Genomic DNA, 17,307 nt, shown 5'->3' with positions numbered 1-17,307 from the left:
CTCTGAGAGATACAGAAGGATAGGGAAGCCTTGTGTGCAGCAGTCCATGGGGTCACCAAGAGTCAGACACAACTTAGCAACTGAACAATAACAACAGGATCTTTCAGGTCTTATACTAGCAGAAAGGAAGCCATGGGTACTCCTTCCTGGAGCTTGTCAGCTCGTGAATCTCCCACTTCTGTGGGCTGCAGGAGGGTAAGTCAGGGGAAGCAGCCCCTTCTGGTGTTTCTGACTACACAGACTCTGCCTGCGAAAGACTGCTTCTCCCAAGGGCCCTCACCATGGCCCCCTTCATTTCTTTGTTTCGGAAACTGTAGATGATGGGGTTGCACATGGGGGTGATGATGGTGTAGAGGAGGGAGAAAGGCTTGTCTTTGTCAGGACCATGTGTGCTACGGGGGTTCATATAAGAGAACATGGCTGAGGTGTAGAAAAAGATGACCACGGTCAGATGGGAGGCACAAGTAGAGAAGGTCTTCCCCCGACTAGAGGAGAAGGCCTTGCCCAGGATGGAGGCCAGGATGCGGGCATAGGAGATGACGATGAGTGCCATGGGGCTGAGCAGCACCACAATGGCATCGGCAAAGATGACTCTCAGGCTAAACTGGGGGTCTCCACAGGAGAGAGCAATCACTATGGGGGCCTCACAGAAGAAGTTTTCTATGTGGTTGTCGCTGCAGAAGGGACCACGAAATGTCATGTAGTCAAGCAGGATGCCATTGATCAGCCCAAAGAACCAGGCTGTACTCACCAGTCTCACACAGACCTGCCGGCTCATGACCTGGGCATAGGTCAGTGGGTGGCAGATGGCAACATAACGGTCATAGGCCATGAAAGCCAAGAGGATGCACTCAGCCACACCCACGCCGAAGACCAGATACATCTGGGTTAAGCAGGAGGCAAAGGTGAGGGTGTGATTCTTTATCACTAAGTGGACCAGCATCTGCGGGATGGTGGTGGTGATGAAGCAGACATCCAGGAAGGACAGGTGGCCAAGGAAGAAGTACATGGGGCTGTTGAGCCTGGGGTCTGTCCAGGTGATGAAGATGATGAGGCCGTTCATGGCCATGGCCAGGCTGTAGAGGGCTAGGAAGAGAGCAAAGAGCAATGCCTGAGTGGATGGGGAGCTCTGCTCAAAGCCCACAAGGACAAACTCAGTCACGGTGCTGCCATTCCTTGTGTCTACCATCTGGGGCCTGCTTGAAAAGGGAAGATAGATAAAGCACAGATAAGATAGGAGGGTATAGGTATTTCCCACTTGTATAAAAAGAGATTAAGGGAAAATGAGTGAAAGATATGGGAATTTCAGTAAACTACATGTGAGTCAGCACTGTCATGGGCACTGAAAATACCAGTTCTATTGCAGACTGTGATAATGGAACCATATTATAACCAAGGGAGATTCTATTATCCCTTCTATGAATCAGGCTATACTTGAAATACCATATCCAGTTCTGGACCTCTGTTTTAAATGATTATCCACCAAAGGGATTATGTTCAGACAAAAAAGATGGTGAATGATCTAGAAACCACACGACAAACTTTTAAAGGAAACTTTAAAGGGAAGTCTTAGGGAAACTTTGAGAGGTCCTTTTTAAATGTTAATAGGTTTTTCATCTAGAAGAGAGAATTTACTTTTTCTATGTAACCTCAATGAGTAGAACTCAAACCAGAGAGTAGAAATACTAGAGAAAAAAAAATGACTGTTATTTCTTATTATAAATTTTCTGTGTTCTTTTAAGTATACCACCAATGCCTGCTCCTTGTGAAACATCTGGAAAATACCAAAAAAGCAAAAGCTAAATAAATAAAAAGAGTCAACCAGACGGAAACCACAATCTATATTTTAGTTCATGTCTTTTCAGTAGTTTTTTTTTTTTTATGTTTATATTTCAAAAGCTTTGAAGACCAAAACAAGTGGAAACTTCCATAGGAATTTAAGTGAGGGAGAGTATATTTTCAAGAAGAAATGCAGTAATTACAGCTGATTCCAGGTTGGGGAATGCAATGCAATAGGGAGGAAGTAAAAAGGATAAAAATTCATTCTTCATTTGAATGCAGAACTGGGAACAACTGCACTCCACTCCACTTTACAGTCAAAAATGATTTATTCATTTAATAAATGCATGCCTAGTGTGTTCCATATACTGAGCTGGGTGCCAAGGATATAAAATCATGCAGAGAATTTCCTCCCTGACCCCGTGGATATTATACTATATCCCAAGTCATTAAATCAGGGGGATAAGTGAGCTCATAGAGAATCCATATAACATATGGACAATATTAATAAAAAGCAAACATTTATAAGCAGATATATTTCAAACTCTATTGCCTCCATATAGGGAATGTACACTTTGGAAGGGTCATGAAACACTTGCAACATATTATTGGTAAATTACAGTATAAAAAAATATTAAATGAATTCTTAAGGTCCAAAAAAGTTCAGATCATATTGACCACACTAAAATTAGGTATTAAAATTCTTCTTAAATTTCCACATAGAGGAGATTTCTTAAAATTTATTTATTTTCTCCCCTTGATGAGAGAAAAAGAGTACAAGTGACAGCTAGTGTATGGGATTTTCCTTAAGAATACTGTTTATCATCACATTGCACACTTTAAATATCATATAATTTTTTTCAATTATATCTCAATAAAGCTGAAAAAAAGCCTGTCAAATCCAAGTGGGAAAAAAAAGGATATTGCTTGTTCATTTTTTTTTAACTTCAAGAAAAGAAGTAAACTTTTACTGAATATATAAATTTAGAGGGTATTGTTTTGATAAATTGTGGATAACATTCATCTGATCAGCAGGGCTGTCAGGAGTGTTGTACCATTTGTGCACTGCCCAAAGGCTCCTGAAGGTCACAGTGGCTGCTGAAGTCCAGCCTTTGCTCAGCTTAACCAAGCCATGTCCCTTGGTGAGGGGCTGTGTGGATTCAAAGTGGTACCTTTCTTCTAATCCTGTTCTGAGAGGGAGTGACTTTTTAAAATTAACCGGAATATACTATGTATGTTAGGAAGATGTGGCCATGAGGATAATTAAGTTTCACCACTTGTTTTTTTTTTTTTCATCTGATAAGACTGGTGAAGTCTTTGAATGAATAATAATAAATAAGCCTATGTTCTACTGAGTGGGTTTTATGAATAAAAAGGCAGTAGGTATTTCTTCTAATGTGGTGGTACTCAAAGCGTGGTCCGCAGACCACCAGCAGCAGAAGCGCCACCTGGGAACTTCATAGAAATTATATTGGGCCTCACTCCAGATCTACAGAGTCATAAACCCCAGGGATGGAGTCTAGCAATCAGTGTTTTAACAAGCCTTCCACGTGATTCCGATGTACATTAAACGTTGAAAAAACTACTATTTTAACGCAGGTGAAGACAAAGTATGGTCCTCAAGACAAATATAGTCCATTGTTTATTTTTATAAGTAAAATTTAATTGGAACACAGCAACACTAATCTGCTTATGTATTGTCTGTGATTGTTTTTCCACTACAAAGGCAGAGCTGAAAATTTGCCAGAGACCATTTAGCCTGCAAATATGATTGTCAGATTTAGCAAATAAAAATATTAGATGCCCAGTTAAATATGATTTTTCAGATAATCAATGAATAATTTTTTATTACAAATATGTTCCATGCAATACTAGTAAATCAATGCATGGAGGCTAAAATATTTACTATCTGGTCCTTTACAGAAAAGGTTTGCTGACTCTTGCATAATCTTATGATTGTAGAGTGGACTTGCCTCCAATCGACAGGAGCATGTAAGGGAGGCAATGAGAAAAAGGCCTTATTCCTGATCACACACCAGGGATTCTGGTGGGTTGAGTCTCAAGTACTTCCCTCCCAATTAGAAGACTCAGACTAAGAGGTCTGCCTGGGATGGAAGGGCAGCTGTTGCCACTTGCTTTTCTGTTTATTAAACTTATTATATGAGTTATTTTCTTTAAGCACCTGCTGTTACACATGTTCACTTAAGATAGAGTGGATGTTTTAGAAGAATTTTGCAACTAAATCAGAAGGGATTTTGTAACAACAATAAAACCAGGCATGATTATGAAAAACACTCCATCTAGTAAACATTGAAAAATAAAAAGCCCTCTGAAAACAACTTTTAGATAGATCAAACAGGGAATCAAAAGATTAATTACAGACTATCTAAAAAATTAGTGATAATAAATGGAAGCATATATCAATAAATATATACACAGGTATTTGTTAAAGGAAAAGTTAATAGCCTGAAATACTTGCATTAAGAATAAGAAATAAAGATAAATTAAATGAAGTGAAATAGCTCAAGGGGTTAGAAGCAGATAAAATTAACATAAGCAAGACCAAAAGGGAATATATGGAAAGATCAAAGAAGAAATAATTGAATACAAAAACAGAAAAAAGTAATTAATAAATAAACTCAAAGATAAATAATTTCAAAGAAATTGGTCCTCTGAAAGTAAATAAAATAGACAAACTATTATTTACATAATAAGAACAACAAAAATGAGATGGAAGGAAGAAAGCACAATACACAAGTTATAAACAAAAAGTTTTAATAATCACAGCCACAAAAGGAAACAAAAATAGTTATGCCACAGTATTTTCCTATGACCATCAGGTTTGAAGGTCTGGAGGAAAAGATAACTTTCCAGGTAAATGTTAATATAAATCACTAAAATTCACTGAAGAAAATATAGAAACCAAACTAAACTAAACCAAACCAAACTAAACTTAATGAAATGAAGCAGTTCTGAACTTCACATTACAGTCTCTTGAAGAGTTTTAAAATGTTGCCATGATGTTGCCGTGCCTATGTGGCAAACCAGACATACTTAAAACAATGTAAGGACAGGGATTCAGGCATCAGTGTTTTTAAAACTTTCCAGGTGGCTCCAAAGTTGCAGTCAAGTTTGAGAACTTCTAAAACAGAGAAAATTGACAAAGAGCTAAGCCCCAAATGGCTCCAGACCCTGATAGTTTCCTGAGTTCTTTCTAATTTGCAGCAATCAAATATTTTTGATAGTTTATGATAGAAAAAATAGTGGGTTCCTGACTACTTTTACAAAGTCATCAAACCATTGAATCCAAAATCTGAGAAGTATACAAAAGAAAATTATAACTAAGACAGTTTACTAATAATGATGAGTCAGGCAAAGTAAAATCTTAGCAAATGGAATTCATCAGTGCAGTCAAAGAAAAATACATCATGATCAAGTGAAATCCACTCCAGTGATTTAAGGTTCTGCTTATATTAGGAATTCTAGTACTATAACTACCATAGTAATATGTCAAAGATGAGAATATTCTAAATTCTAAATGAGATTTTGATAAAATTCAATATTGATACCTGATTGTTAAAATTTCTTAGTAAAGCAGTACTTGAAAGAGGTTTCCATGTCATAATTTAAAAATTTATCTAAATTAAAATAATTATGATACATACTATGCATTATGTACTATTTGTTCTGATGTGTAATAGATAGTAAGTTTTTAAAGCTTCAAAACCATACATGGAATAGATAGTCTTTCTTTCATTCTTATTTTACAAACACACAGAAAAGGTGAGCAATTTGCCCAATGTCATGCAGACACTTGAATTAAAATCTGAGAGTCTGATTCCAAAAGGTGCACTGTCAACTACCTCCACAGCTTCAGGGTTTTGGATGCCCTATAATTACTAGCCAAAGTATCTGAAAAATGAATTCAAGAGGTAGTATGTTGGTACATGTTTAACAGATGGCTCTGCTAGGGACACCTGATTTGTAACATTTGCCAATTTCCATAGTGTTAATATTCCCATATGACCTACTTTGCTAGAAATGTGATACCGCTAAACATGGAGTTAGGAAGGGATGCACGTTACATTACTGTTGTATGCTTTTCCAACCATATAGATACAACAGATGTAAATACATGACCTTGAGAGGATAGATAATAGTAAAATGTAGTGAAAAAATTAGGAAGTAATGAATTTTTAGTATCTATTACCTTTGTCTTATAATATATTTAATGGTTTGTTATAATATGTTAAAATGGCCATGTTTAACAATCAGTTCTTAAAATGCCTCAAAATTTAATAATTGGTTCTTCAGAGCTGGTACCAACTGGGTCCAGCATACCACTGGAATGAAAATGAAGGGCAGAATTATCATTTGCAGGTGTATTGTTAGCATTGGTGAAGACTTTCAGGATTAGGTGCATTCCTTCCTTTTTCTTTGTATTTCTGCCTCGGCCTACAGGGAGGCCAGATTTTCTACCTAGGAGGGGATAGGATAAGGGTACAGAAAACACTTTTGACCTTACTGTTCATCTTTGCTGTAGAAATAACTTAAATATCCCTCAGTTGGGCACTGGTTATGCATATTATGGTACATACAAAAAATAAAAAATGAGAAAATCTTGTAGAAGTTATGTCTTACCTCATTTTGTTGCTATAGTTAGAAATGGTCTGTTTGTCACCAAACCATTTCAACAGGTAAGAAGGACAGTCTTATGGAGGCTGTGGATGAGCCAGTTTAGGCAGGACATTGGAACTTGGGGTCCTCTCTGGAAGAAATAGTACCCTGTTAGCTTATACAATCCCTTACATGAAATTTCTCAAATCATTCCAGATGAATGTCAACTCAGATAAAGTTTCTTTACTCACTTATACTAATTTCTAGTTTACAAAGCATATTCATGTATATTATTCTGTTTAACTCTTATAAAAACCTATTAAATAGGTACTATCTCCATTTTACAGAGGAGGAAAACTGAGGCTCAGAGAGCTAAAGTAACTTGCCCAAGATCATATGTCTAGCAAATAAAAGTAATGAGATTCAGACCAGGCCTTTTAAGTCCTTAGAATAACTTTTTCCCAAGCTGCTTAGGGCAGAGATATCACTACCTCCTGTAGGTTATACAATTACCTAATGTCACATTTTGGTCAGGAATACACACACACACACCCACCCATGTACACACACATATGTTATAATTCATATTTCATTATAGTTATAGGCTTCCTTCTTTGAAATTAATCCCTAATAAAAACAATATATTATGAAGGAAGAATTCTCTTTAAGATTTGGATCTATTGATTAGTCATTTTAGCCTTTTTTCTTAGGTTAAATATTTATAGGCCCTTTTATAATGCCTTGCTATCCTTATTTCCTCATTATCTTTAAAGTTTCCAGAAATAAGAAAAGAAGCAACCAAAGAAGACATTGATTGGAGGCTTGGAGACAAGTATAAGAACTAAAGAAGTACATACACTTTGTATTTTAAAAATTCAGTGTATATAATACCCCTGGCCAACAGACTGATGAGATCATCCCTGAAACAAAGAATATATTGTGGAGGGTGCTGAATCAAAACACTGAAAATAAAGACTAAAGAGGTTAAGAAGGAATATTCTGGGAGATACCCCTATTCAAATATAATAAAGCGCTCTTCTCTAATGATCACAAGACAGAACAATAGAAAATAGAGGTAAGTGCAACAAGAGTATTAAGTTAGACTAAAGGAATGTTTTAGTATTTTAACAAGGAGTTTGAAAGCATAGAGTGACCAAGGCGTAATGAAAGATCTTTTCTGTATTCATTGCAAATAGGACAGATTTCAGTGCATCAGGTCTCCTTTCAGGTCAAAATGGTCCAAAAGCACAGTGGGCTGGAGCCTGTGCTTCCTTCTGTGTTTGCTTGTGTGTTAATAGCATTAAGATACAGCCACTCTCACTCCTCTCCATATCCTATTAGCCTTTTGTTCCCTCTTTTCAACCTCCTCTACCGGCTTTATGCACCTCCCACTCCATTTACTATTTACCATATACAAATCCATTTATTTGTTCATTCAGTTTTTGTTTGGTGCCTACCATGCACACGCTCCAGTCCTGGCAGCCACACTTTCACACATGCTGGTCGTTTTTTATGTTATTGTCCCTTACTCCTATTGGCATCTGGTGAATTCTTTCTTATCTTTTGTGATGCAAATTATACACTGCCTCCTCAGCAAAGCCTTCCCCAATAACCTATCATCTCTCCTGTCCTTTTCTTATAATGAAAAATCACTTAATTTCTTCTTAGAAGTAAGCTGTTTTGATCCCATTATTTGCTCTTTGAGCCACAAGTGTTGTGGGCAGTTAATACAAGGCCCTCCAAATACTCAGAAGAATTAAATTAGCTTTATAACAGATAATTCTGGCAATAGACCAATACTGATATATTTAACAATCTTTATCATAGATTAACTAAGAAATAAATACTAAATATAACTGATTGAAATAATCAATGCAAAATAAAACTGAAAATAGGTAAAACTATATGCAGCAAGATTTAGATCTATAAATTTTGACTTGGGAAAATGGGACTGGATAAAAATAAGGCCCACAAAACAAATCTCATAGAAGCAGAAGCTATTATGGTAAAAGTGATTTGAACAAAAGAACTGATAGAAGTATATTGATAAGTTAAACATAAATAAATTAGTCTGGATCAAAATAACTTCAGTATTTTTATTCACATGACAAAACTGGAAATATTTTAAGTACTATACTAGGAAACTGATCAAGGAATTAATTTGGATTAATGAATTTATTAAGATTAAATCATATCAATAATTCAATGGTGCTAGTATAATTCTGATTTAAATGCTTTTATTCACTAACATAGACTCAATCAGAAGGCCACAACAGTGAGAGGAAAATAACTGTAGAATCGTAATAGTGGGACAAAAATATCTATTGGTTCTCGAGCACAAAGTAAACTGTTGATTAATGGTTTTTGAACAAGTAAACGAATATTTAAACAATGTGATTTTTGTTATCACTTTCTATCTATGTAACCCACTAACTGAAATTTACCTGAAATTCATATTTATAAAATTTGAAATATTTAATACATAATGAAGATGGTTATTTTAGTCTGAAAAATTTGCATTTTTAGCTTTCTTTTGAACATTTCAAGGAGTTTTAAATTCCAATTGATCTATGTATTCTCCTACCTTAATTTTAAATAAACAAAAATATGTATTACTCAGGAAATGAGAGCGTGCAATGAGAGAAAAAGGGACAAATTAGAGAAACCACCATGATAATGCTGAATATTTCTTCACTATTTCATTGATCCTTCTGCTTTCCAAGAACGAAAGAGAGAAACTTGAGGGCAAGGGAGGCGAACTGAGGAATGTTAATTAATTTTTTATTTAGTTTGCTTTAAGGAAGCTTCACACCACAACTTAACTATAGTTGTATAAAATTTTGAATATATTTCAAAAGCCCACAGAAAGAATGGAAGAAAATAGAATTGAATTTTCAATGAAGGGGAACTTCTGTGCCAAAGGTGATAAATCATCAGCCTTCTGGCTCACACAGATGTGTTTTATTAAGCCACAGTCTTTCCTCCAAAGGACATCTCACATGAAACTCAAGATATAAACTTCTCAGGGAAAAACAATCAGAAGATCTTCCTGAACTGTGCCTATTCTTATCAATAACTAATAGAGTTAATTAGTTTATTAGAAGCCTCTAGTCTGTCCCAGTCCCAAGACTCTTACTTGTCACTCCAAGGCAGTATGTTCTGATAGCAATTCAGGCTTTACCTAAGTCACACTAGAAATCATGAAGAGAAAGATAGATTGGACTACATCACATGGGAAACTTGTAGAACTTTAAAAAAGCAAATATAAGAGGCAACAATATATGAAATTTATTTTAAAGAGTTTATCAAAACACCAAGAGATTAAGAGAAAAAAGGACAAGAACTAATAATTCATAAAATGGAAAAACCATTCCAAAGTGTTCAAACTCATTAATAACAAACAATAGTTTTAAAACAGATACTATTTCTGATCCATTAAATTATATAAATTTTAAAATTATAACATGCTGGTTAAATGGTACTCCACTCTTGGCTGGAAAGCAGTTTGAAAACATGTAACAAAAGCTTTAAAAATGTTCATTTCTTTTAATTTAGGATCTTTTAAATAATACTGACCCCGGAGTTCAATTATCTGAATTAAAATTCTGGCTTCACTGTGTTGAACACAGCAATGTTGTACTCTATTTACCCAAACAAATAAAGCAAAGATTTCTGACAAAATAAATAAAAAATTCTGGCTTCAACACACATCAACTGTGTAAACTGAGGTGACTTAAATTAACATGCCTCAGCTTCCTCATTTCTAAGATAAGAATAATAATGATAGTAACTACATTATATTAGTTGCTCCAGTCGTGTGCAACTTTTTGTGACCCCAAGGACTGTAGCCCACCAGGCTCTTCTTTCCATGGAATTTTCCAGGCAAGCGTACCAGAGTGGGTTACCATTCTCTTCTCCAGGGGATCTTCCTGACCCAGGATCAAACCCACGGACTCCGGCATTGCAGGCAGATTCTTTACCAAAACTGAGCTACCAGGGAAGCCCAGTAACTACATTATTAGATCATTATGAGGATTAAACGAATTGATATTCGTGAAGTTTTTCAACTAGTGCCTGGCACACAGTGCTAAATAAGTTTTCTAATGTGAATAGAATCAACCATTTAAAAATTTACTCCAAGAAATTAATTACCAAAGCTTTATACACAAAATTGCAAATCATGGCATTATTTATAACAGCAAAAAATAGCAAGCTATAATAGAGAAACAGTTATCAATATTATAGAAGATTAAAATGTTAAAATATATAGTCATTAAAATTATGTTTATGAACTCTCTATAATGATGCTGAAATACGTAATAATTTTAAGTGAAACAGAGCAAAATATAAACCAGCATATTTGGTATACCCATCAGTACATTAATTAAACAGCATCTTCCTTTGCATTGATAAATGATCAAAGGAAGCTCACCAAAATGTTAAAAGTGGTTCCTTGTACTTTCATGTATTGCATGAAATACAATGTATTTCACATGTATTTCACATGTATTTCATGTATTCATGTATGTATACATTTTTATGGTATAAAGTGATAATATGTGTAATAATATTATTTTGGTATGATTTATAAAATGCACCAAAGATAAACACACTTCTCACTTACTCATTACATCTTCTTACTCTTAGTGTTTAAAATACCCTTGTTAAGCTGAGTAAATATTGTATATAATTATTTTGTTTAATAAAGCTATATGTATATGTAATAAAATACATTAGATATATTAAAAAGAAATAAATCAACTTAATAAATACCTAACTTATTCATTCACTCAACAATTATTTATAAAGAACTTATTTTGAGCCAGGCCCTATTTTAGACAGTTGGGAAATAGCAATTGATCAAGACCCTGATGCTGGGGAAGACTGAGGGCAGGAGGAGAAGGGGGTGACAGAGGATGAGACGGTTGGGTGGCGTCACTGACTCAATGGACATGAGTTTGAGCAGACTCTGGGAGACAAGGAAGGACAGAGAAGCCTGATTTACTGCAGTCCATGCGGTCGCAGAGTTGGACACAGCTGAGCAGCTGAACAACAACAAAGACCGTCCTCATGATGCTTCCATTCTATTGGAATTGAGACAATAAAGTAGAAATGGCTTTGGCTAAAAGAATCTTGAAGTGGCTAAAAATATACATCTCAAAGGACTAAAAAAGATTTAGTAGGGTTAAACTCACGGTATTATTAACCAAAGTCCATCAAATTTAATAATTCCTAGGCATATGCATTTCAGACAATCATATTCAGAGATGATTTCCTTGGATGTTAAAATTAAGAGAAATAAAGACAGACCCCTAAACAGATGCAAAAATAGAAAACTAAGAGTTGAAATCATCGAACTATCAATACACATAAGCTATTATGAATTTGTTAAATGTGAATTTTAGGTGAATCTGTCATTGTGAAAATTAACCGTTAGGCTCACAGGAGGATTAGTTCTGGGATACTTCATTCACTCTCTGCAGTGGAATTAATATCTAAATAGCTTTTGTGATTTTTACGGGAATTAAAAGAAATACTGTTATCAAATACCTGGCTAAGTCTAATCTTCATCTATTATAGAGCAATTTATGTTGTCATAGCCTTAGCAAAAAATAAGACTTATGTTCAATCTTTTTTTTACTACGTAGTAGACATTTTTCAAGGTAAATGTGACCTTTTCCCCTTACTCTGACTATTCTAAATTCTATTCTTTTATAATTAGATCTATTGCAAAGTCTCCATATTTCTGAAACATAAAGAATTACACTTCATATTGCATGTTGGTCTGACATTGTGAGGGTCCTCACTTGGCATGACAGATCTTTACTGCTATGGACAAGACAAAAGCACAGGCTGTATTCACAAGGAAACTTCTCTGGCACCCACACGTGAGCTGTGATTTTAGATTTTTCTTTCAATCTACTTTCTTACTTTTTTTTTCCCCCAGCGCACCTCAGTGCTGTCCTACTTTCTTACTTTTAAATGGATTTCATATCCACTTTGCTTTCCACTTGATAGCTGTTCATTGTCTCCTCCCCAGAGACACAATCTAAGCTATAGAACAAAAACCAAATAAAAACCTTCTGAAAATAACCACCCCTAAAAGGGGTTTTAAATAATCTGGGGAATAGTTCACCCCTGAAAAAACATTTCACTTCCAATACTCTAAAAAGCAGAGGGAAAACAAAGTGAAAAGGTGACCAGTTAATCCACTTTTAGAATGATCTGTGAGTGTGCTTAGTCACTCACTTGTGTCCAACTCTTAGTGACTCCATGGACTGTAGCCTGCCAGGCTCCTCTGTCCATGGAATTCTCCAGGCAAGAATAGTGGAGTGGGTTGCCACTCCCTTCTCCAGGGGATCCTCCCACCCCAGGTATAGAACCCAGGTCTCCTGCATTGCAGGTAGATTCTTTACTGCCTGAGCCATCAGGGAAACCCTTTAGAATGATTAGTCCCTGAATATTAAAGGTCTGGCTATTTGTACAAGATGAGGTTGTTGGGAATTATACACAGGTACTTTTTGATTGATGAGGTCAAAATTGAGTGGTAGATAGGCTTGTTTTAGAAGTCTTAGAGCTACAGTTAATGTGAACTACAGTGCCATTTATGTTGTCTCGAAAAACTGTACTGATTGTAAAAAGAATCAGAAATACAAAGATAGGCAGAGAAGACAGACCATCTGAAAGTCTTGGAAAGAACTAAAGCATTATCAGGTCAATGACATACATTGTATTAATATTTAGAGGTGATGGAAATACTATTTTGAAAGCTAACATCTACATGTGAAATACACATGTATATGGCAGATGTACAGAAAAAGCTTAGGGTTTGGAAGTAGATAAACTTACTAATAACATTTTGTTGACTGGTGTAAATATTATTTGATAAGGAAAAACCTATATTCAATGTGACTGACCAACAGTAGTTGTTTAGTACACATTCATTACCTTCTCCTTTACTTCTTTTCTCCCTTCTTTTCTTCTTTGCACTCCATATGTTGGGAGAGATCTTTTAAAGTCTTGATCCAGTGTTCCACTGCCATGGAAAATTCCTGGGTAGAAACTGGTGGTTTTTAAAAAAATCACTATTCTGGATCAGGAAATTCTTTTGTATATCAGATTAAACTCCTGTCTCATCTCAGCTCCTTGCCCTACCGCCTTTTAAATTTATTTATTTTGTATTCCTTAGAGAAAATGGGAAAAACTGAATTTTCATGTTATTTGCTTATTTTGTAATATATTCAAAAACCTCTTTGAGACTTCCTCAGCCATCTTTTCTCAAAGGAACAGGAAAGAAAAATGCACAGATAAACAGGAAAACTATTCACAGGCAAATAAAGTGAGAGAAAAGCACAACTGGGAGAGGAGGAAGAGAAATACATCATGAGGAAGATAAAAGGAAGAAAGGTGGATGGGAAGAAAAGGGAAGATTAAGTCAAACCGGGGAATAAAGTGAAAATTAGAAATAAGGTAAGACTAGATTGTGAAAACATAACTGGAACCATCCCTTCCACTTCTGTGACTCTCCATGGTTTAGATTCTCTCACATATGCCTCACAACAATCTGTGAGGAACTTCATGCGAAAAGGTGCCACTAATAAGACTAAAACGGAAACGGAACCTCGGGAAAGAGGAAGTGACCTGACTTGTCAAGTACCTAGAAAGGTAGAGAGGTAAGACTCTAATTGTGGCCACTTAGTATCCTCAAAACCCCTGTGGATCAAGGCCATTTATCAATAGTGTATGAAAACCAAAAGAAACTTTCTGGTCCTGGGACAGTGCCCTTTCTGCTATTTTTGCTAAAAGAGAATGGAAAAATTATTAAAGGTGGGGATAGAGAGAGAGGGAGATGAAGGACATGGTGAGGGCAGACAGAGAGCCAGAGAAAGAAAAACTCCCAGAAAGAGGAAAAGCCAAATAGGAAACAGACTGAGAGGCCCACATAAGCAAAATGGCACATGTCCTTGGATGGTACAGAATCAACCCACTAATCTAGGAGTCTGGAACCCTCTCAATTCAACCAGGTGACTCAGAAGAATTGGCCTGGTTTTGGGCTCTTTCTGCCTTATGTCACTTCAAAACCAGACCAGCCGTCTCATCCAAGCCATCTGCCCCTCAGCCAGAGTAAGAAGGGCAGGTGGGCAGACTCAGAGAGCCTGATAGAAACACGGAGGGGAGATACAGAAGAAGAAGCAACTAACAGGAGATAGTTGGGAAATCAGACGCATAGCTAGTCATCTAGAGAGGAAGAAACAGAGCAAGAGGTTAACTGAGTCAAGATCTGTGACATTTGACTTTTTAAAATAAAAAAAAAATCTGTGACATCTTGTATATGGCCACTCTGTGCTGAATCCTGTGTGATCTGAACACAAGTGGTTTCTGAGAGAGTGAGTGTTCATCTCTGATGGATGCCAACAGAAGCAGAGTCAGCTTTCAGCATAGGGGAAGTATACATTCACTGACCTTTTCCATGGGCTTTGGCATATACAAGTGAGGACATCGGCTGTGCTGCTGTCAGGCCCAGAGTGAAGGTGCTGTGAATTCTGCTGTAAGCTCATGGATAGTGTGAGCAGGTCTCTATTCCCTCTGACTCTACTGTATTCTCCATGCTGTCTTTCTCACTCTATCATCACACACACACACCAACACAGCAAGAGATCCAACAGGCTCACAACATCATGGAGGTAGAGACTGCTTCTCTCTGGCTACTCTAACAGATGAAGAATCCATTTTTAAGTCTGTCTTTATCTGATCAGGTCTCAGGAGTCGAAGCAGATCAGAGCGGTCTTAGGATCCTTAGGGAAACGTGTCCATTGGCAAAGCGCCCTGGAAATTTTGGGTTAGTTTCAGATTTGCCAGGCAGAACATTTTTTTCCCCACCCAAGACTGCTGTTTGTAAGAACTAGAGGTCATGATATTTCTGTTTCTTGACCCCTTATGTCATCCAAAGAATCCCCATTCCCCAGAGGTAGAACCTACCTAGAACCTATCACTGTCACCCTCAGCCTGAGGGATTAAGGAAGATTCAGTCCAATGTGAGATGCCAGGAAATGAAGTTTTCTTTGGAAAAATGTTTAATGCAGAACAGTTCCTAAATGAAATTGATTATCTAGTCATGTTCAAAATGTCCTACTTGTCTTGTATACTCTGTTTTTAAAGATTTGTTAGTATAAGAATCCAAGCAAGATCTTATAAGCAGCACAGCACAGGAAAGAGTGGGCCATGTCAATAAGACTAATTTTGCATAACTCTGCTGGCAGTGGGAAGGCTCTAATTTCCTCCCCTGCCTTGCTCAGATGGGTTTAGCAATTGCAAAGGGTTGAAGCTATAGAATCAGCATTTCATCAAGCTTGGCCAGGGACTACAGGGCTGATAATGTGATGGTGTGCCATGTTTAAGCCTCTACCTTTATTTTCACTTTCTCCTCAAGCAATCTTTGATATCATGTGCCAAGGGACAGTCTACTGGGGTGATGAAAGAAGCCCTTCATTAGGAACTGCTTGTGTTCAGGACATTAGTACAACATGAGGAGAAACCAGAGAAGAGGCTAAGGCAAACAAAGGCCACCCTGCCAGGAGATCAGGGAACTGTCATCTACAGAACAAGGTGAGAAACAGGGTCAACCTTTTCTAGGAGTATCTTTAGGGAAGGAATGTTATTTTGAAATTGATACATGAACTGAAGAAAATGAACAGCTTCCAATCTAGGTAGTATAGAAATAGCTTTAAATTTATCTCCTTCTGACTTTGAATCAAGATGAAGAGACGTATCCTGACCTTTCCTCAGGCTCTTGGGTTCATTCTTGAGGGAAATTTTTTTCTGGGGGTGATAAATAGACCTCTCTACAGGAATAACACTGGATCCTTTTGTTCTTTAACCACAAATGAAGTCCTAAAGTCTTTCACTCACTTGTCACCAAGTCTGAAAGAGTAATATCAAATATATTGCACCATCTGTAGGTATTAGTGTTAAAGAAAAAACCCATCCTTATCCAATTTTTAACTGATCAAAATACAAAATACTATATTGTGCAATCTAACAAATTTTGAAGCTGGGTGTAATATTTTAAAAGGGAAATAGCTGTCCTGAATTAAGATGATTAACTCCATAAACGGTAACATTAATTTTTTTGAGAACAAGCATTGTTGTACAGAAAGGATGACAAAACTTGTCTTTATCACATTTCATGAAGTCCTTGTGAAGGTTCTACCTAAAGTTCTGGTCTGGGGCATCAGCACCATTACTAATATTTAATAAATGGTAGAGAAGTATAACAACTGACAGGCTACTATCCACAACTCACAAAATTCTGTGTCTTTCTTTGGGAAATGGTAAACAGAATTTCTTAATTTTAATATAGTCATATGTAAGATTCCCCCTTTTTCTGTTAGTACTTTTGTCTTGAGGAAAATTTCCCAACCCTGGCATCATGTAAATATTTTTCTATTTTATCTTCTAAAGCTTTATTGTTTTGTTTACCAATTAGACCTAATAAATTAAATGGAAGTTGTTTTTGTATTCTGCATACATCAAGTAGGAGTCAAATGTTGGTGTCACTTGTTTTCTGTATGGAAATGTAGTTGTCTGTGTGCATGTGTGCTCAATTGCTCAGGCATGTTTAACTCTTTCTGAGCCCATGGACTGTAGCTCACCAGGCTTCTCTTTCCATAGAATTTTGCAAGCAAGAATACTGGAGTAGGTTGCCATATCCTACTCCAGGGGATTTTCCTGACCCAGGGATTGAACCTGCATCTCCTGCACCTCCTGCATTGGCAGGCAGATTCTTTACTACTGAGCCATTGGGGAAGCCAAGTTGTTTGGGCATCCTTAATAAAACCTTTTCCCATACTGCTTTGCAATTCCACCTTTGTTATGAATCTTGCATGGATTTTATATGTGTACCATCATGCT

The 17,307-nt window shown here is 36.5% G+C and overlaps 1 protein-coding gene across 1 annotated transcript; it reads right to left on the bottom strand.

Annotated features, from left to right (window-relative positions):
• Nucleotides 1-232: 232 nt before the first annotated feature.
• LOC133043254 (olfactory receptor 10AD1-like) lies at nucleotides 233-1,189 on the bottom strand. The gene has a single exon (XM_061124086.1). The coding sequence runs from the start codon at nucleotides 1,187-1,189 to the stop codon at nucleotides 233-235; it is 957 nt and encodes a 318-aa protein (XP_060980069.1).
• Between the last annotated feature and the right edge of the window lie 16,118 nt (nucleotides 1,190-17,307).

The sequence above is a fragment of the Dama dama genome, chromosome 3 (assembly GCF_033118175.1).
Source record: "Dama dama isolate Ldn47 chromosome 3, ASM3311817v1, whole genome shotgun sequence".
NCBI lineage: Eukaryota > Metazoa > Chordata > Mammalia > Artiodactyla > Cervidae > Dama > Dama dama.
Note: the sequence above shows the minus strand (reverse complement) of the source record. Positions and strands in the feature narration are given on the sequence as shown.

Bases quoted from the DNA above. Each gene is read 5' to 3' on its own strand.
- LOC133043254 (XM_061124086.1), bottom strand. From the start codon at position 1,189: ATGGTAGACACAAGGAATGGCAGCACCGTGACTGAGTTTGTCCTTGTG.